The 20,216-nt window shown below is 36.9% G+C and overlaps 1 protein-coding gene and 1 long non-coding RNA gene across 3 annotated transcripts in view; one reads left to right on the top strand and one right to left on the bottom strand.

The window, feature by feature from the left end:
* CAND1 (cullin associated and neddylation dissociated 1) overlaps positions 1 to 13,512 on the top strand; it is a 43,934-nt gene extending 30,422 nt beyond the window's left edge. For both annotated transcript variants that reach the window (XM_025926654.2, XM_086712879.1), the window contains 8 exons: positions 935 to 1,227; positions 2,977 to 3,118; positions 3,452 to 4,945; positions 5,611 to 5,706; positions 8,874 to 9,043; positions 9,124 to 9,288; positions 10,878 to 10,985; positions 11,952 to 13,512. In XM_025926654.2, coding sequence (XP_025782439.1) covers positions 935 to 1,227; positions 2,977 to 3,118; positions 3,452 to 4,945; positions 5,611 to 5,706; positions 8,874 to 9,043; positions 9,124 to 9,288; positions 10,878 to 10,985; positions 11,952 to 12,176 — 2,693 coding nt within the window. In that variant the 3' untranslated portion in view covers positions 12,177 to 13,512. The remainder of the gene's footprint in view (positions 1 to 934; positions 1,228 to 2,976; positions 3,119 to 3,451; positions 4,946 to 5,610; positions 5,707 to 8,873; positions 9,044 to 9,123; positions 9,289 to 10,877; positions 10,986 to 11,951) is intronic.
* Positions 1 to 20,216, bottom strand: part of LOC147579058 (uncharacterized) — a 134,802-nt gene that overhangs the window by 24,892 nt on the left and 89,694 nt on the right. The window contains exon 5 of the long non-coding RNA XR_015253506.1: positions 8,710 to 8,758. This is a non-coding gene — a long non-coding RNA (uncharacterized LOC147579058). The remainder of the gene's footprint in view (positions 1 to 8,709; positions 8,759 to 20,216) is intronic.

Here is a 20,216-nt window from a genome sequence, read left to right as displayed (position 1 = left end):
GTGTCAGGGCTATAATCTTATCTAATAACAAAATTATTGTTAATTTTAGACTGTTCTAAGAACGCTAGCATTTTTGCCATCCTCCTGACTTTATGTTGCCCAACTGATTCAGTCTGATAGTGTTGGAAGGAAATAATTTTCAGAGATTTCACACACATTACATATGTATGTAATGAAGCATACATAAGTGAGGTGGAGTTGATAATGCTTATACTTGGAATGCTTATTGTTTTAAGGCTTAACAGGAATTTGGAGAAGATGGTGCTTTGTTGTTAGAAGGATTTTCTTGTAATTGAGGAAGTCTTGTGTTTTTAAACTGTCATGAGAATATGTTGAAAGGTTGAAAATACACATATTTTTTCCTAAAAGCCCGTCATTAAATGTAGTGAAAACCCTTGTAATCCCAAAGAAAGCTGATGTCAGTCAGGATTCTTTCTCTCCCCAGAAAATTAGTCTACAGCATGTCCTAGGATTGTAACCATGCTTTTTAATATATCATCTATAGTCACAAATCATATTTGCTGGTTTATCTTATTAACGCCTCTGTGATTGATTGATTGCTTTTCCTATAGTGTCAAGTAAGTAAACATACTGTTTAAAAGGTTGGGATGAGAGATTTATGTTTTACAAGTGTTTATTTTGGAAAGAAGTTTCATGTGTTAATAATTTAAAAATGATTTTAAATGATTTAAGCTGCTCATTACCCGTAATAAGTGAGAAGATGATTAACGAGTTAAAAACAATTACGATTATTTTCTTTAGAGGTTAATTTATATGTAACTTGGTATAATTTCTATCTGTTAAGTACTTGCTCTTTTAAGACTTGCTGTACTTAAGTGAAAAGTTTTAAAACTGTCTTAGTTTGAATATCGATTCACTTTCTGTATTAAATGATAAACTTTTCTTACCTGTTAACATTAAAACTTCTCTCTAGGGAGTGACGACGAATACAGTGATGATGACGACATGAGCTGGAAAGTGAGACGTGCGGCCGCTAAGTGCTTGGATGCTGTAGTTAGCACAAGGCATGAAATGCTTCCAGAATTCTACAAGACTGTCTCTCCTGCACTGATATCGAGATTTAAAGAGCGTGAAGAGAATGTAAAGGCAGATGTTTTTCATGCATACCTTTCTCTTTTGAAGCAAACTCGTCCTGTACAAAGTTGGCTGTGTGACCCTGATGCTATGGAGCAGGGAGAAACACCTCTGACAATGCTTCAGAGTCAGGTCAGTTTAAAAGCATGATTGAGGGGCGCCTGGGTGGCTCAGTCAGTTAAGCGGCCGACTTCGGCTCAGGTCATGATCTCGCGGTCCGTAAGTTCGAGCCCCGCGTCAGGCTCTGTGCTGACAGCTCAGAGCCTGGAGCCTGTTTCGGATTCTTTGTCTCCCTCTCTCTGACCCTCCCCCGTTCATCCTCTGTCTCTCTCTGTCTCAAAAATAAATAAACGTTAAAAAAAAAAATTAAAAAGTATGATTGGAAGTCATGTTCATAAATATGATCTTGTAAAATTGGGTTTTTATATGGAAATGTGAGTCTCAGAACATCTTCAGAGAAGCAGAGTTCTGGGATATACTTCTATAGGAGTTTATGTATACTCATTCATGCTGTGTCACTTATAGTTTATCCTGATTGAGGTATTCTTGATTTATTAGATAAGCAATATTAAAATAATTTTAAGATTCAGTAAAATTATCTCTGATGTTAACAGAGGAATCTTAGGAGTGAAGCAAAGTATGAACACAAGTAGTGTGACTCCACAGCTCTAATTTAGCTGCATGATCCTGGACAAGGTAGTTATTTTTTTAAACCTCACTTTTCTCACGCGTAGTAATGGTTTACTTAGAATTGTCTACCCAGGGAAGTAAGAGATGAGATGATCTATGTAAACATTTAGTGTAGTGCCTAGTACATAGTAAGTACTTACGGATTTTTATTAATAAGAGCTGGCATTGATATTTTTCACTTTAGGACATCTCTAAGATTCTAAAGATCAGAGCTAGATAGCTCCTATTGAATGTTTGGTGCACGCTAGGCATTTTCCTATCTTGTATTTAATCCCTACAGCAGCCCAATGGTGTACACATTGGTTCATTTTTATAGATTACAAAACAGATGTTGAGAGGGACTGAACAACGAAACTATGGGAGATGTACATACCGTATGTCTCTTGCTTTCAAGTAGTACAAATTAACAGAAAATTCCTGGTGAACTTAAAGGTGAACATTGAAGAATGCACTGTAGAAGGAAACGAGATAAAGTGTATGGAGGACACAAGCCATTAAATAAATGTATAGAAGTCAGGTAAAATCATGGGACATTCTGATGGTTTGACAAATCAGGTTGTGGTCTTTTGTCTCTAGCCCTCAGATCACTCAACATGGTATGTGTCTGTATGTATCCTCCCACCCAAATACCCTATTTATGTTTTACCAGCTAACAAAACGGTAGAAAGTTTAGAAGCAGATGTCTTTGAATCATAAACTTGCTGCATGTAGCTATATTTTGAAGTGAGGTCTTAACTTCATTGTGAGAGCAAACTAAAAGCAAAAATAAAGACCTGTTTAATGGTTTATTTTCCATAGTTTGTCCCTTTTCGTTTAATGCGTATCTGTGCTATTTTTGTTCAAAAAGCCATTTATAAATTATGTTGCTAAAATTTTGGTTGAAAATTTACTATTTGGTTAGATTTCTACTTAGTCTTAGGTATTTCAGAATCAAAAATTAATTAAGGAAGACTTGTTGCTCTGTTAGAGAGCTAATGCTAGCTTTTCTCTGTTATCAGTATAAAGCAATACAGTTCAAAGAACACAAATGTAGTGGGTACAACAAAAGCTGCATCAGACAATCTTGTTAGTAGATAGCGGAATTAGGAATTTGACAAAAAAAGATAAACTGTTCATTCTCCCCGTCCCCTATAATTTGTGGTAAGTGTACTGAGGAAATACCAATAGCTAATGAGTGTGTGATAATTACAGGTTCCCAACATTGTTAAAGCTCTGCACAAACAGATGAAAGAAAAAAGTGTCAAGACCCGGCAGTGTTGTTTTAACATGTTAACTGAACTGGTAAATGTACTACCTGGAGCCCTAACGCAACACATTCCTGTACTTGTACCAGGTATGAAAGATAAATCACTTTGGGGACTTACCACAGACTATTATTAAGTCTTCGATAAGCTTAAATCGTTGTTTCCTTCAAAAGCGTAATTTGTGACAACTTAATTTGCACGTACAACCATCTTGAACTCAAGTTAGAAACTTTCAAGTACAAAGTTTAAAACCTTACTGTAACTTTCTTGGCTGTCCTATTTATCGTAGATTGTGGAGTCTCTACTACTTTAGAGATAGTATGACGAAGTGGGAACTTTAGTAATATTTTAGGGATTAGGTTTTAATTTTTTTCTTTCATGAAACTAAGAATTATTGGACTTTTTTTTTGTTGGCCTTTTAGGAATCATTTTCTCACTGAATGATAAATCAAGTTCATCAAATTTGAAGATTGATGCTCTGTCGTGTCTGTATGTAATCCTCTGTAACCACTCTCCTCAAGTCTTCCATCCTCACGTTCAGGCTTTGGTCCCTCCAGTGGTGGCTTGTGTCGGAGACCCATTTTACAAGATTACATCTGAAGCACTTCTTGTTACCCAACAGCTTGTCAAAGTAATTCGTCCTTTAGATCAGCCTTCCTCGTTTGATGCAACTCCTTATATCAAAGATCTATTTACCTGCACCATTAAGAGGTTAAAAGCAGCCGACATTGATCAGGAAGTCAAGGAAAGGGCTATTTCTTGTATGGGGCAAATTATTTGCAACCTTGGAGACAATTTGGGTTCTGATTTGCCTAATACGCTTCAGATTTTCTTGGAGAGACTAAAGAATGAAATTACCCGGTTAACCACAGTGAAGGCGTTGACACTGATTGCTGGGTCGCCTTTGAAGATAGATTTGAGGCCTGTCCTGGGAGAAGGGGTTCCTATCCTTGCTTCATTTCTCAGGAAAAACCAGAGAGCTTTGAAACTGGGTACCCTTTCTGCTCTAGATATTCTAATTAAAAACTATAGTGACAGCTTGACAGCTGCCATGATAGATGCAGTTCTAGATGAGCTCCCACCTCTTATCAGCGAAAGCGATATGCATGTTTCACAGATGGCTATCAGTTTTCTTACCACACTGGCGAAAGTGTATCCCTCCTCCCTTTCAAAAATAAGTGGATCCATTCTCAATGAACTTATTGGACTTGTGAGATCACCTTTATTGCAGGGGGGAGCTCTTAGCGCCATGCTAGACTTTTTCCAAGCTCTGGTTGTCACTGGAACAAATAATCTAGGCTACATGGATTTGTTGCGCATGCTGACTGGTCCAGTTTATTCTCAGAGCACAGCTCTTACTCACAAGCAGTCTTACTATTCTATTGCCAAATGTGTAGCTGCCCTTACTCGAGCATGCCCTAAAGAAGGACCAGCCGTAGTAGGTCAATTTATTCAAGATGTTAAGAACTCAAGGTCTACAGATTCCATTCGTCTCTTAGCTCTGCTTTCTCTTGGAGAAGTTGGGCATCATATTGACTTAAGTGGGCAGCTGGAACTAAAATCTGTAATATTAGAAGCCTTTTCATCTCCTAGTGAAGAAGTTAAATCAGCCGCCTCCTATGCACTAGGCAGCATTAGCGTGGGCAACCTTCCTGAGTATCTGCCATTTGTCTTACAAGAAATAACCAGTCAACCCAAAAGGCAGTATCTTCTGCTTCATTCCTTGAAGGAAATTATTAGCTCTGCATCAGTGGTGGGCCTTAAACCATATGTTGAAAATATCTGGGCCTTATTGCTAAAGCACTGTGAGTGTGCAGAAGAAGGAACCAGAAATGTTGTTGCTGAATGTCTAGGGAAACTCACTCTAATTGATCCAGAAACTCTCCTTCCACGGCTTAAGGGGTATTTGATATCAGGTGGGTACCTAGATTTTCTTACTTAAAATTTTATTAGCAGTTGGTAACAACCTATTGCCATATTCAAGTGACATTTTGTTGTTTAAAAAGCTAGAATAATAAGATAACGGTTAAATGAATCTGTTCTAATTTCCAGTGTTCATTATATTTCAGTGCTACTTTTTAATCTTAAAATTGTGGAAAAGACAGATGTTTGTTGAATTAACGTCTCCTAAGGAGCTTGGTAGTACTAATTATAATACTAAAATTAATGAATTTAGTTCAAAGGAAAGAACCTAGGAGAGTTTTGTTTTCAGATTACCAGTGTCAACTCCTTTCGACCAAATAGGGGATAATAATAGCCATTGCTTTTTTTAGAAGCTGCTTTTTTAAGAAATTGTGGGTTTAAACACTTCCCTTTTGTGAGGGCTTAGATCCCCCACTGCTGTTCTTCCAGCCCTTCTCCTTCCCAGAAGACATTATTTCTTTTGAAACCTAATGGGATTATAGTTTACGAGTAAAACTTTGCTTCCCTGAGAACAGTAAGTGTCACCCCTCTGGACCAAAGAGAATTTTAAGGAATTGAAGACACTGGTGTTAGTTGAAAGTGGTTTGAAAATGATAAAGATGCCCGTGGATTTTAGTGAATTTACATACCAGTAGACTTAAAATTTATTTTTAATTAGGCTCATCGTATGCCCGAAGCTCTGTGGTTACAGCTGTGAAGTTTACTATTTCTGATCATCCGCAACCTATTGATCCATTGTTAAAGAACTGCATAGGTAAGTGGAAACAAAGGTGAACATACTGATTAATAATTTCAGTAGCCAAAAATACTACCAAGGAACTAAAATGCTTTTAAGGGTCTGGTAATTATTTCATTAAAAAGATAATTGATAATGTGTGATTATCTATCATCCCTCAGTTTGCAGTTGTTACCAGATAATCTTGCAAATCACTGAAATTGGTAAATAACACTAGGATGTCCTTCAGAGTCAACTACATATTTGGTTCTTGCTTTATCTGTGGGAGCCCCGGTTTTCTGTTATTACTTGTAAACCCTCCAGCTCCCAGGGAGAACTGTGAAGACTTCATATGTAAGGTGGAAACGGTGGAAGAATAAAAAACTGAGTCGGGTAGAACTAAGATAGCCAAGAAAGACTAGGGCTGTCTCTGTTTCTGTGACGTCAAGAATTAGCTTCTAGGATTATTAGTAATGATTTTATAATTTCTTGTGTTGATTTCATCATCATCAATTTTCTTAGAGTTGGTAAAACTAAAAACCTTTAGAGCTTAGTTTGGTGTTTTCTTGGAAACAGAGCAATGACAATAACAGCAGAGAGAATAGAGGGATATGGCAAAGAAGCTTTGTAGTTTCGTGCCATTGTGCAGTAGGCCAACAAAGGGAAAAAACACAATTTAAAAGAATTGCAGTGGATTACCTGGTGATCAAAAAGAAGGAAATCTTGTCATTTGTAACAACATGGATGGAACTAGAATGTATTACGCTAAGAGATAAATCAGAGCAAGATGAATATCATGATTTCACTCATGTGGAATTTAAGAAAACAGATGAACATAGGGAAGGGAAGGAAAAATAAGGTTAAAACAGGGAGGCAAATCATAAGAGACTCTTAAATACAGAGAACAAACTGAGGGTTGCTGGAGGGGTACTGGGTGGGGAGATGGGCTGAGTGATGGGCATGAAGGAGGGCACTTGTTGGGATGAGCATTGGGTGTTATATGTAAGTGATGAATCACTAAATTCTACTCCTGAAACCATGATTACACTACATGTTAACTAACTTGGATTAAATAAAAATGAAAATGGATTTTCAGTTAAGAAATGGATTACCAGTTAATAAGAGGGATGCAGGGATAAATGGATGCTATCGCTGGGACCTAGAAATAATTTAAAGAAGGTCTGTATTGGAAGATTCTTGCCTTTGTTCTCCTCACCTGTTTTTTTGCTTTGATATATTTGTTGACATTTTTTGTGTTGTACAAGATAGGACAAAGAATCCTACACCGCATCTCTAGAGACATATTTCCAAGTTGACAAGTCAACTATTGTGTATCGTTGGTGTAGTTATTTGATCAGATGATTGTCATTCTCTTTGAATTATGATCTAGTTTAGTATTATTTGTGACTAATATGAACATCAGAACCACCTAGGAAGCTTTTTAAAAATTATAATTTTTAAACTGAAGATTTGGGGATCTTTGATCCTAGTCCATGTCATCATTTGTCCATAATAATAGCAATATTTTAGATGCTTTTCTGAAAGCAGATAATTAGAATAAAGTATTATTCTCATTTACTGTCTTAGTAATTCTAAGCAAAGAGAGGGATGAGGAGATTTAGTCTGGTGTATTTGAATTCTTTTTGAATCCAAGGTATCTCCTGAACTTTTTTGTAATCAGAAGTTTCCTGGGGGGTCAGCCTTGAGTTTGCCCCCCAGTGTATGATGTCTGAAGTATTACTTCCTTTCCATTTTTTCAAATTGCCGTTGTGATACAGTCAAGTGTTGGCACTGCTCTTTTTCCCCATGTATTCCAAAAGATTGCTGATTGTAGGGTTGAGACTGCATAATGAAGAATGGTAGCTCCATAAGAATACCAGGTATGTCCCAGACTATTCAACAGTGTACATGCAGCTTATTCTACTCATGTAGTCTTAAAAGGTTTGGAATGCTCACTTTATAAGCTGAGAAACTGAGGCTCTTGCCTAAAGTACCTTGCCAAAAGTCATAAAATTGGCAAATGAAGTGATTTGGATCCCCCTCTGTGTGACTCCAAACATCTTTGCACTATAATTTCTTCCCCACATTTGCAGTTTCTACTTTTTGTTCTGTGTTGAGTTTCAGGTTCCTCCTTCTGTATTCTTTTTTTTTTTTTTTAATTTTTTTTTTTTCAACATTTATTTATTTTTGGGACAGAGAGAGACAGAGCATGAACGGGGGAGGGGCAGAGAGAGAGGGAGACACAGAATCGGAAACAGGCTCCAGGCTCTGAGCCATCAGCCCAGAGCCCGACGCGGGGCTCGAACTCACGGACCGCGAGATGGTGACCTGGCTGAAGTCGGACGCTTAACCGACTGCGCCACCCAGGCGCCCCCTCCTTCTGTATTCTTAACCTCTTACCAATTCATACATTCGGCATTAAAGATAGAAATAAAAGTATTTTGAAGGCGCATGTCTCCTTATCATCCGATAAATTGTGTACTTGTTAATAGTGTTCAGTTTATCAAGTAGCAGATCTGTCTCAGGCTAATTATTTTATTCGAACTCAGTTTTTTCTGTTTTTGTTGCTTTTAGTGAAAATACTAATTTTGAACTCTTGAGTGCACCATTCGCAATATTTTTATAGCTGCTGGTTCCGTCACTTCTCTGTGCAACCTACCTTTTTTTTAAAATTAAGTATCTGTAGGGGCGCCTGGGTGGCTCAGTCGGTTGAGTGTCCGACTTCAGCTCAGGTCACAATCTCACGGTTCGTGAGTTCGAGCCCCACGTCGGGCTCTGGGCTGATGGCTCAGAGCCTGGAGCCTGCTTCCGATTCTGTGTCTCCCTCTCTCTCTGCTCCTCCACCGTTCATGCTCTGTCTCTCTCTGTCTCAAAAATAAATAAACTTTAAAAAAAATTTTTTTTTTAAATAAAAAAAAAATAAATTATCTGTAAACGTAATTGAAGAACTTTTGGGGCTCACTCATTCCATACCCTCTGCATTATATAATGGTGCTAAGAATCGGTTATCATGTCTGAATGTGAGTGGGTCTAATTGATTACCTGTTGCCAAAAGAAGTTCTGTATTTCACTTATCGTGTCCTTCTGTCACCTGCATGGAAGAAATAATAATATCAACATAAACTTAGCCATTTAGAAAAAATATATAATGTATATTGTATTTTAAGCCTACCATGACTATATGATGTTTCTCTTAAAATTTTCAGGTGATTTCCTAAAAACACTGGAAGACCCAGATTTGAATGTAAGAAGAGTAGCCTTGGTCACATTCAATTCAGCAGCACATAATAAACCGTCATTAATAAGGGATCTTCTAGATACTGTTCTGCCACATCTTTATAATGAAACAAAAGTTAGAAAGGAGCTTATAAGAGAGGTAAGTTAGTTACATTACTGTTTATCTAAGCTTGTCCTTTACTTTTAAGTATATCCACACATTCTTTTTTGTTTCAACAGGTAGAAATGGGTCCATTTAAGCATACAGTTGATGATGGACTGGATATTAGAAAGGCAGCTTTTGAGTGTATGTACACACTTTTAGACAGTTGTCTTGATAGACTAGATATCTTTGAATTTCTAAATCATGTTGAAGATGGTTTGAAGGACCATTATGATATTAAGGTAAGATATTTGTGCCTGTTTATAAATTGCTTTAGAGGAAGACTTTGCTATAGTGACTTTCACCCTTGCAATTTACTCTTGTGTATTAAGAAAAATTGATTTGCTTGTCATGATTTAATAAGTGTACTATAAACTAGAATATGCAAAAGTAATAGTAATACAGTGTAACATTACAGGGAAAATCCAGAAACCTCATTGGAGGAGGAAGTCAAGTCTAAGTTATGGATGGAAAATTCTCAAATTCTGTATGCCAGCTTGCTTTAATGCATAGACCAGAGATCTTTCCATTACTTAAAAGAAGAGTCCAGGCAGGTTTTGGTGTTCAGAGTATAAGGAGTGAAATTATTACTACTACTACTATATATATATTTTTTTTTTTTTTTTTTGGCCTGTCTTAATATTGGACAGTAATCTTCTCAAGGGAGTTTTTTCTTTTCCTTTTTAGTTTTCCATCAGTGTCTTGGCTAATTCTTTTGTCTGTCTTTAGAGCTGTTCTGTATGATAACTGTTTTACTTACATGAATGGGGGATTTTTATTTTCCAGTATAATAGGCTTAATATCAAAAGTGTTGTTAAAGGATAATACAGAAGGACTGTTTCCACATATACATAGCAATCTGTAGAAATTAGAAATACCCTTCAAAGTTTTAGAGTAGGAACTTTGCATAGCTGCTCTTTGTTTTATTTGCTCATGTCCATTTTAAATATGAACTATAAAAGGGTGATTTAAAAACCGTTCATTGTCTCTTCTTCAGGCCCTTTAGTCAAACAGGGCAAAAGTGGTAGTTGAAAAGTAATTCAGCCATACTATCAGAATTCCTACTTGTTTCCTATGTGGTAGTAACCTGACCCTCCCAAATTCAATGAAGAGAACCCCAAAAGAAGTAATAGGATCCTCCTGTTTTATTCTGTAGTTTATAGTGTAAGAGAAAAAAAAGATTATGAGTTACTGGGCTTTATATGGATAATATAAGGATAATATAATATATTATTCTATACATATGTTCTATATATAATATATAGATATTATATAGAATAATATATATAATCTATATTATATATATAATCTATATATTATAATATAAGGATAATATAAGACTGAATAACCAGTCTTTTTGATTTTTTTTTTAGGAATATCTGCTAAGACAGTGGAAACTTATTACAGAGCTTTTCTCCTAGTTATTTTCTTGTTCATTGGTTTCCATTCTGTTACACACAAGGCTTTTTAACAAATATTGTATCTGTGATCCTATCCTGACAGGTTAAGTAAAAATCTCTGGGAAAGGGGTTGAGGAATTGGGCAGATTTCTAAAGCTTTTCAGCGCTAATGTGCAGCCAGGATTGAGAACCACTTTACTAGTTTTGGACTCTAGGACCACATTCTAAGGTCGATCTGCCTAATGCTCATAATTAATATTCCTCAGAATAAAGTTTGAAACAAATTTATGTGATTCCAAATGGCAGATTACATTAAAATGAAACTTGATGGTACATGCTATGCATTTCCTCTTAAAAGCTTTGTCAGGATTTGGAATTTTGTCTTTAGAAAATAATGCAAAGTCTAAATTTTTTGTTTTAATTTCTAATAGATGCTCACATTTTTAATGTTGGTGAGACTCTCCACCCTTTGTCCAAGTGCAGTGCTACAGAGGTTGGACCGACTTGTTGAGCCATTACGTGCCACATGTACAACTAAGGTAATCACTGATAGACATCACCCTAGGCCAGACTTGGTATATTCAAGAATCCTAGTTGATTCCATACCGTAGTTTTCCAAATTTAACCATGCTAACACCCTATGTATTAGTTGGCTTTAAAAGTGAATCTTTTAGGGGCTCCTGGGTAGCTTAGTTAAGCATCTGACTTTGGCTCAGGTCACGATCTCGAGGTTGGTGGGTTTGAGCCCCGCGTTGGTCTCTGTGCTAACAGCTCAGAGCCTGGAGCCTACTTCAGATTCTGTCTTCCTCTCTCTCTGCCCCTTCCCCACTCACACTCTGTGTTTCTCTCAAAAACAAACATTAAAAAATTTAAAAAGTTAACCTTTTAGATGTGGATGTTTTAGAAAATGTAGCACCATTAAATGCCATTCTTAAAAGCTTTTGTTTAGTGTTATAGTTATGTATCATATGTTGAAGTATCGATTCTGAGACCATAAAGGAGGAAATGGTGTATTCTGGTAGAGGAGGTGGTGAGTGGGAGTCCTAGAAAACTTCATATGAACACGATGACATATAAAATGGACCTTGAAAAGTTAGAATTATTTTTAGATTCAGAAGGAAACGGGACTTTTCACAGAAGAAATACACAGTTCATGGCAGTACATGACATGTTTGAAGAAAAATGAGTGAACAGGGTAGCTAGAAGAATAGTTTCTTGGAGGCCAGAGTAGGACTTGCTTAAGCAGGTAAGGCTCTGGGTCCCATTCTATTTTCAACCATGAGGGCTCTGGATTTTGTTTTTATAAGGCGGCTTTGTATAAAATGTTCCCTCAAAGGAAGAGAGCTACTGCTCAACAGTTTAAAAATAACTGTGTTTAGGTATAATGTATCTTTTGGACCTATAAGACAGTGGCTTTGCTTTATTTACCAGAAATTTCTACATGCTTAAATTTTGTTCAGGAGCTGTCTTTATAACCTATAATATAAATTTACTCAATGTTACAGGTGAAAGCAAATTCAGTAAAGCAGGAGTTTGAAAAGCAAGATGAACTAAAGCGATCTGCCATGAGAGCAGTAGCAGCATTGCTAACCATTCCAGAAGCAGAGAAGAGTCCACTGATGAGTGAATTCCAGTCACAGATCAGTTCTAACCCTGAGCTGGCGGCCATCTTTGAAAGTATCCAAAAAGATTCATCGTCTACTAACTTGGAATCAATGGACACTAGTTAGATGTTTGTTCAACACGGGGACCATCACTTTGACCATATGATGCACTGAATTGACAGGTTAACCATAAGACATGGAAAGAGAAGTATTTAAGGCTTCAAAATGTTCCATTTTTTTTCCCTCTTCTCATGGAGACAGTTTGGCTTTCTTCCATTGTTGTTTTTGTAGCATTTATTTCAGAAACATGTATTTCCACAATCTCCAGAGGTTGTAAAGCCACTAATGTTTTAGTGGTTAGGGCAACATTTAAAAAATGGAAATTAAAATTTAGGATTTATGGAGATAGGGTCCAGTATCTATTTGCCCTGTAATGTTTAGGATTAAAATGTTGAAATTTTGTGACCATGAATTTCTTTCTTTTATAATTTTTCTTTAAAAAAAAAAATCAAAAAATTTTACAAGACGAAAACCATGTTTTTCTCGTATAACTTTTTGTTTCAGCAACATAAATCGATTTTTAGCTGGCAGACAAGAATATCTGTGTAAGATTTGTTACGTTTCAGAGGGTTTGGCAGTTTAAAAAAAGATAAGGTATCATTTTTTTTTAAGTGTGGGGATTAACAGTATCCCTATTGTGCACACTAATTTTGCATGAGCAAGTTTACAAATATGTATTGTCTGTAAAGCAGCATGTGCAGATTATTCATAATAACAAAAGTTAAAATAGTATTATTGTATTAGTGCAATTTTCAGATATTTATTTTTGCACAGAAAACATATCTGGAGAAAGAGAGAGAGAGGAGTAAATTTTTGAAACTTTGGTTTTCTTAATGCCAGTGTGAATTTGCAGATGTTTTCAGCAAATCAAGTCACAATAACAGTTTGCCACTTTTTCTATTATAAATTTTCTTACACATTTAAAATTTGAATATTTAAGTACTCAGTTTTTCTCAGTTACCCATTTGTGTGCGTGTGTTTCCAACTTAGAAATTTTTAAAGCCAGATGTTTCTTTCATTCCCTTTGGATCCCTACATTCCTTATTGAAGGATACAAATACTGTGTACACTTTTGAATTTTATTTTTAGGAAAATTCTGAAGCTGTCACAGGTTTGTTAGCTAATATAGTGTTTTCTTTTAGTTGAGTTAGATTTTCCCCCCCTCTTGTAGCGCTAATTCACATATTGTATTTGGTAAGTGTTGACTACTTTTCCTGATTAAGGGGTCTGTGCTGGGGGGAAGCAAAGCTTTGCAGTACCTTATATTGTAGTTAAATTTTTATTTAACATATCCTTCAGTGAGCTCATTTCACACTGTAGCCTCTTCCTTCAAATTTGTGGTGCTCCTGTAACAGTAAGAACTAACTTCTGAAATAAAAGACATCTCCTAATGCTGTGCAAACATAGTTTACATGTATTGAAGGAGGCAGTTGTTAAATCGACCAATTTAAGCAATCAGATATTTGAAAACTGCACCCTTTATTTTTGAAACTGTGAATTAGAAATATTTTTCCTGCTGTATAACTTCCTGCTTTAACATCTGAATATGCAGTGATTTTAATTGATAACATACTGTGGTGATTCGATTAACAGCTTGATTTCAAATGTTCAGATGATAATGCATAAGACATCATTACCAGTAAGGATTTTAGTACATTACTCTAGAACGTTACATGAAGTTGGTGCCATTTCAAAATGTGGCAGGTGATAATCTTCTACCATAATTTGCATAAAACTGTAATAGAAATTTATTTTGAGATGTTAGTATATTATGTACTATGCATTACCGTGGTATAGATGTTGTGGATATATTTAAGTATTTGGTTACATGGTTTCACAATAAATTACAATACTGCAGGCTCTAGGACCATATAGGAGACTGACATGCATATGTTGTGTGACTGTCTTAGTTAATTGTCTAACGTTAAATCCAAATACTTCTCATGTATTGGATTTTTTTTTTTTTTTAACTTCCAAGATGCATGTTTTTTTTTGTCTTGGAAGACAGCTGATTTTTCTAACAGCTGAAATTCTTTTAATACGAAAGTAGATTACACTTTTTTCTAGTAGATCTGGTTTTAGTAGTTTTTAAAATATATATATTCACATATATATATTTACATACATGACAGAATTAGTTAACAGAGAAGAATACTCCGATTTTAAATGTTGAGTCAGACTGATTAACTTGGTACTTATAGTGGCGATGTACTAATTCTGGAACCGAGGTTGCGAGGTGTGGGGTCTGGTCGTAGTCTGCCATTCATACTACTTACTGGTCTTTTACCTACTATGGACAACCATTAAGCAAAACCTCCATAATATGTAGGTTTCTCTGGAGAGCTACAAGTTAATAGAAAACAGCTGTTTGCCGATTTTCTTGACATATAAACTGTTTAGATCTGACTCTTTAAAAAAAAGTTCACGGGCGCCTGGGTGGCGCAGTCGGTTAAGCGTCTGACTTCAGGTCACGATCTCACGGTCCGTGAGTTCGAGCCCCGCGTCAGGCTCTGGGCTGATGGCTCGGAGCCTGGAGCCTGTTTCCGATTCTGTGTCTCCCTCTCTCTCTGCCCCTCCCCCGTTCATGCTCTGTCTCTGTCTGTCCCATAAATAAATAAAAACGTTGAAAAAAAAAATTAAAAAAAAAAGTTCAATACAGGGTTGCATTTTGAGGCTATTTTATGAAACCAAGGCAGAAAGGAAATTTGGTATGGCAAGGCCTAACCTAAAAATTTGCATATAAAATCAATAGCACTGAATAATTTTTAATTTTGGAGAGTGTAAGCAGGGGAGAGGAGATGAGAGAGAATCTTAAGCAGGCTCCATGCTCCACACAGAACCCAACATGGGGCTTGATCCCGTGACTCTGGGATCACTACCTGAGCTGAAATCAAGAGTCAGATGCTTAACCAACTGAATGATGATAATTTGTGAAAAGGTGGTCATGTCTTCAGTAGTGATGGCTAAAACTTTCTGACCATTGGGAATTCGAATGCTTAAAAGATTGAATAGTTAACAAAAAATTTTATGTAACCATAATTACTCAAATCAGTTTTTTTTTTTTTTACATTTTTGTTGGGTAAATGATAACATACGAGCATATCTATTTTAACCATTTCTAAGGGATTTTTGTTTATACCTCGTTCAGGCTCGGGGACAACAAACGAATGTGATTATACAGTCATGGTTGAAGTTCAAAAGAATGAGATATTTAAAATCCCTAGTCACTGAAACACTTCACTAGTTAATAAGCCGTGAGCTTTATTCAGCCACGTGACAAAGTATATAGCAATACTTCACAATTAAAACGTTGAAGTAACATTTTCTGCCCACATTAAATTTTACCAAAAATTTAAATTGTTAAAGTTAACTGCCATTCTTTACATATATTATGCTTCGTAAATATTTTGATATTAAAGAGCTTAAAAATTTCAGCATGTTTTGGATTCTAGCTCTATCTTAAATTGAATCCTGTTTTTCAAAGCAATGCCACCCCAGATCCATCTTTTTAAAATCTTATTTAATCTGTAGAATGGAAAATGGAGTAACACTTCATATTACTGTTTGGGAAAAGGATATTCTGGTTTTAAATGTGATAAGTTTTCCTTTGATACCTTTGGTTGTAAATATGGAACACTATGGAAGTCTTTGGTGGCGAGCTCCCAAAGGGCTCACCAGAGGAGGCCATTTTCTCAAGCATACACAGTAAAATTTACTTCTTTTCCTATTCCTAGAAAAGATGTTGTGAACACCTATGCTACACATTAGGACGAGATCTATCAGCAACACGTTTCTGCTTATAAAGTTCTAATTGAAATTGGGATTTTTCATTGGGCATCATAAAAAACCAACTTCAATTAAAACTAGAGGGGATATTGCAGGTTTTACTTTATTTAGACCCTGTGATGTCAATGTGTGTCAGGTTTCAGAATAGAATAAAATTTTTACTAGAGGGAATCTTAATACCCTGACCTCTTCCTACCTTTTAATTCTGATCTTAAGTAATTATTCTTGATGATTTTGGCAAATTCAATTTTCACTTAGGTCTTAGAAAAAGCTTACATTCTATCAACTGAAAATTTTCCAGATTAGGTAGTATTGGAATTAGTGTGTATTTAGCCATTATCAGTAACTAAGGACATTGAGTGATATTATTCTAGAATGCTCACACACACACACACACACACGTAAAGAATTGTACTCCAGAACTGGTTAATGTATGGCATCATAGTAACCTCATGTTTTAGTAGCCTGGACTAATAACCCTGTTATTCTGAAAAGCCGTTTTACTTGTTTCACAGACATTTCACTTTTAATAGAAGCCCAACTGCTTTCTTAGGTAAGGGCAGCTAAATGTGTGTGATGGTAGCTTACTATAATCCTAGTGTAGTATTTTTAGAAGACACACAAATGTGTGATTCTGTTTGGAATCATTACCCTCTATGAACTCAGTTTAGTTAGGCTTTCCTAAAAGGGCTGGAAATAAACTCCTGGCTCTTTATTCTAGATCTAAAATCTGTGCTTTCCTCCAAGGTTTAGATTTCAATGGAGAAAGACCTGTTCTTTTTTAGACCGGGATTTCTTATCCCTGGCACAATGGACATTCTGGACTAGATAATTCTGTAGCATGAGGGCTGCCCTGTGCAGTAAGATATCCCCTTGCCTCTACCCACTTAGATACCAGTAGTACCATCACCAGCCCCAGCTGTTAACTACCAAATTGTCTCCAGATACTGCCAAATGTCCCTCCCCCGTGTATGCAAAATTGCCCCGATTAAGAAACATTGTGGCAGAGATTTCTTTCTAGCAGCTAAACCCAACCGACAACTGTACACGTAGAAGCTTTCAGACCTTCTTGTGTCAGTTCATCTTCCTAAGTACTACTTCAGATGAACCTATTTTCTTCCTAATCGTTAAGTTCGAGTCTCATGATTTAGTGAAAATAGGTTTCCACTCTCTACTGTTCGCGCCTCTGATTGAAATGGGTGGTCTTAAATCCCTTAACACGCTTTTTCTCTGGCTGTAAAATGCTTTCTGCACACCTAATAGAAATACGAACATAAAGGGGCTGCTACTATACAGGGGACGTGAAGCAGTTTGAACGCTTTGGGATCAATGCACTGTATACAAAAGTTTAGGGACAGGAGCCATGAGCAACTGGTACGTTTTCCTTAATTCTTACAAAAAGAATAAGATTTGTTCATTTTCTCTTCGAGAGTAGTTGATTAATTTACCTTATTGAACTAATGATTTCTTTCCCAGTACAGGTAATTTCCTATTTAGCTAGAATATGTGAAGACCTGCCGAATAGTGCTGTTTCTTGTAAGTCCAAGGCAATATCTATTTGAACCTTGAAAAGCTGACTATAGCAGATTTTTGCTATTTTTCTGGCATTAGTTGACGTTTGGAGACAACAAAATGCTTCCGTATGAATCTTGATACCCACACATGGGATTTTAAAGACAGATGGTGGTAGGCAAGTGGCAGAAAAACGACCACAAGGTTGCCTGTTCTGTGAAACAAGACTCCTGTGTGAGTCATCTTTCAAGTACCGCTTGGGAGACTTGGCATAAGCAAAAACAAGAGTTTCTCTCCTTTTACATGATACTGAAATATTAATGAGGTTATTGGTTCACAGCGTAGGTCCAGAATAACCTTGACAAATCAGTCTTCAAAATTGCCATTTAAAAGATTCCGAAATTTGTTTCAGCATCAGTTGTCTTCTAAGATGCAGTCAAGGATTATCAGAGGACCATGTGTTGCTCTCCAGATAAGAGCCCTGACTGATAAGTGTTCTGCAATAGCCCCTACTCACAGAGTTCCACATGTCAAGATTTATATAAAATATACTACCATGCTTCCCTTCCTGTAAATGTATCAGAGGCAAAGCTAATTACCTCCCCCCCGCCCCCGCACCTTTCCTTGGTACCTCCTACTTTTTAGTACTATGTGCTTGGTAGTGGAGACAGTACCTACAGGGAAAACACACTGCATAATTACTATTAGTGTTGTAATAGAGGAAATACAAGGTTGTGCATGGTTTGTACCACAGTGGTTCCTGGTCTGGGGTTCAGAACAAGCCTAAGCCAAGGAAGCTGTGTACTCCAATGGGAACAGAACTGGCAAAAGCGTAGAGACAAGGGGTCATGGCATATTCAGAAGCTATGGCTGTACTTGGCAATATAATAATGAGAGGCTAGAAAGGGCAGATTATATGGGGCCTTGTAAACAGTTTGGATTTAATTTCAGGGATGATGGCAAACCACAGAAAGACTTACAAGCTAGGCAGTCATGTGATCAGATTTGTATTTTTTTGAAAAATTAGTTTAGAGAATGGGTTAAAAGGAAGGTCAGACATTTGTTGATGATTAGGACATTACTGGTATAAACAGGTGAGAAGGAATGCTAACGCTGAACGAATAATGAATATAGTTTGGAATGGAAGTCAGGATGTTTGAAATCAAATGGGCAGAAGTATATAAAATAATACTGCAATATGAACAGTCCCCCAAATAGGGAGTCTAGGACAACTTGTTTATTACTCTACAGGTCTACTGTAGATAGCATGGGGGAGTCGCCTTCCCATCTCACTAGGACGCAGTATGACCGGGCTACCTGTCCATTGCTGTGACGGAGGGAAAGTGAATCACATCTGTCTCCTATTGCTTGTGCCCAACCATGACATAATCACTTATCACATTTTGATGGGCAAGAAGTCATGGCCATATGTAACAGCTCAACGTTCACTCTCGAGGCAATTGTGATAGCTGAGTTGTGATTTTTGTTTGTTAAATAGAGGCAAGGGATGTAGAAGAGTTGTCGCTTTGCATGCCCCACCACAACTCAAAATTACATGTTCCTACCTATAACAAGTTCTTTTCAATCAACATGCCGAGTTTCTCTGAAACTTTTTCTTCACTCAGTGCCAGTGTCTGACTCCTCTCCATCTTTTCTCTTTATCCTCTATGACTACCCTCACCCTTTCCAGAATAAAATTTTACCCGTTTTCAACACTGGCACCCAGGGCCATGGGAAATGGATCGCCTACCTCAAGTCCCCTTCATCCCTCCCCATTTCAAGTGTATTCAAATAAAAGTACCAGCAATGTTGGTTATTTTCTAACATACGTATGTAGATAACCAACCCTGTGATCTCTCCTTTTATCAACTTTCATCTTTACTATTTCAACCAACCCTTCTGAGGGATACAGCTTAGATATTTTCATTTAGAGCTATTTGAACTTAACCCCAGATATCCTACTTCAACTACAACTTCCTGTCCATCAAATTCTGTGCTCACTGTCTCTAAACTGATCTTGACCTCATAGAGTCCTGCAGTCTGTATTTCCCACACTTTTGTTCTCAGTCCTTCCTAACCTGTTTTCCACCCAGTATTGATCTCCTGGTTTGATTTTCTAAATGGCTCACTCATAAAATTATTTGCATTTAAGGATGCTCACTCACTCCCTAAATCTTGCTTTAAGTTTTATGCTTAGCTTTCTTCTCCATACCTACTGGATTACCATTAGTCTAATTTTATCAGTAAAATTAAGGTCATCCTTCCATCTAAAATTCTCACATCCATTCCCATCTTCACTCATACCCTCATCTCAGAGATTGAGTTATTACCCATTAGCTCAAGACCAACCGTTAGCTCCCAGAGCCCTGCGCTCTCCAGCCTTTCCCAGGTTTTGGTTAAGTTGGTTCATTTCTTCCCTTTATTCTCGACACCACTTCCACTGGTTCCAGCCGCTGGCCGCAAAAGTACACTGAAGTCTCATCTTAAAAACTTCACTTTGTTTAATTGCATCTTCCACAAGATATCCTGTTATCTATAGAGAATGAGGTTTGCTTTCCCAATTTTCTTGCCGCCTTTCCACTGAACATAGTCTAATCTGGCTTTCATCCCTTTATTAGTGACATCTTAGATGCCAAAAGACGAATGGCCTTCGTTCTTTTGGCCAAAAGATGTACTTCGTTCTTTTTCTTAGTTGAATGTATGGATACTAATACTGTTCATCACTTCCTTCATGAGACTACCTGCTGCCTTGGCTTCTAAGACTCTGCTGTCTCCTGGGGTTTCCTTATGAGGCCCCTGCATCTCAAG

The sequence above is a fragment of the Puma concolor genome, chromosome B4 (assembly GCF_028749965.1).
Source record: "Puma concolor isolate L17-30 chromosome B4, mPumCon1.1.hap2, whole genome shotgun sequence".
Lineage (NCBI taxonomy): Eukaryota > Metazoa > Chordata > Mammalia > Carnivora > Felidae > Puma > Puma concolor.
The sequence above is the reverse complement of the archived record's forward strand: the minus strand, read 5'-3'. Positions and strand labels throughout refer to the sequence as shown.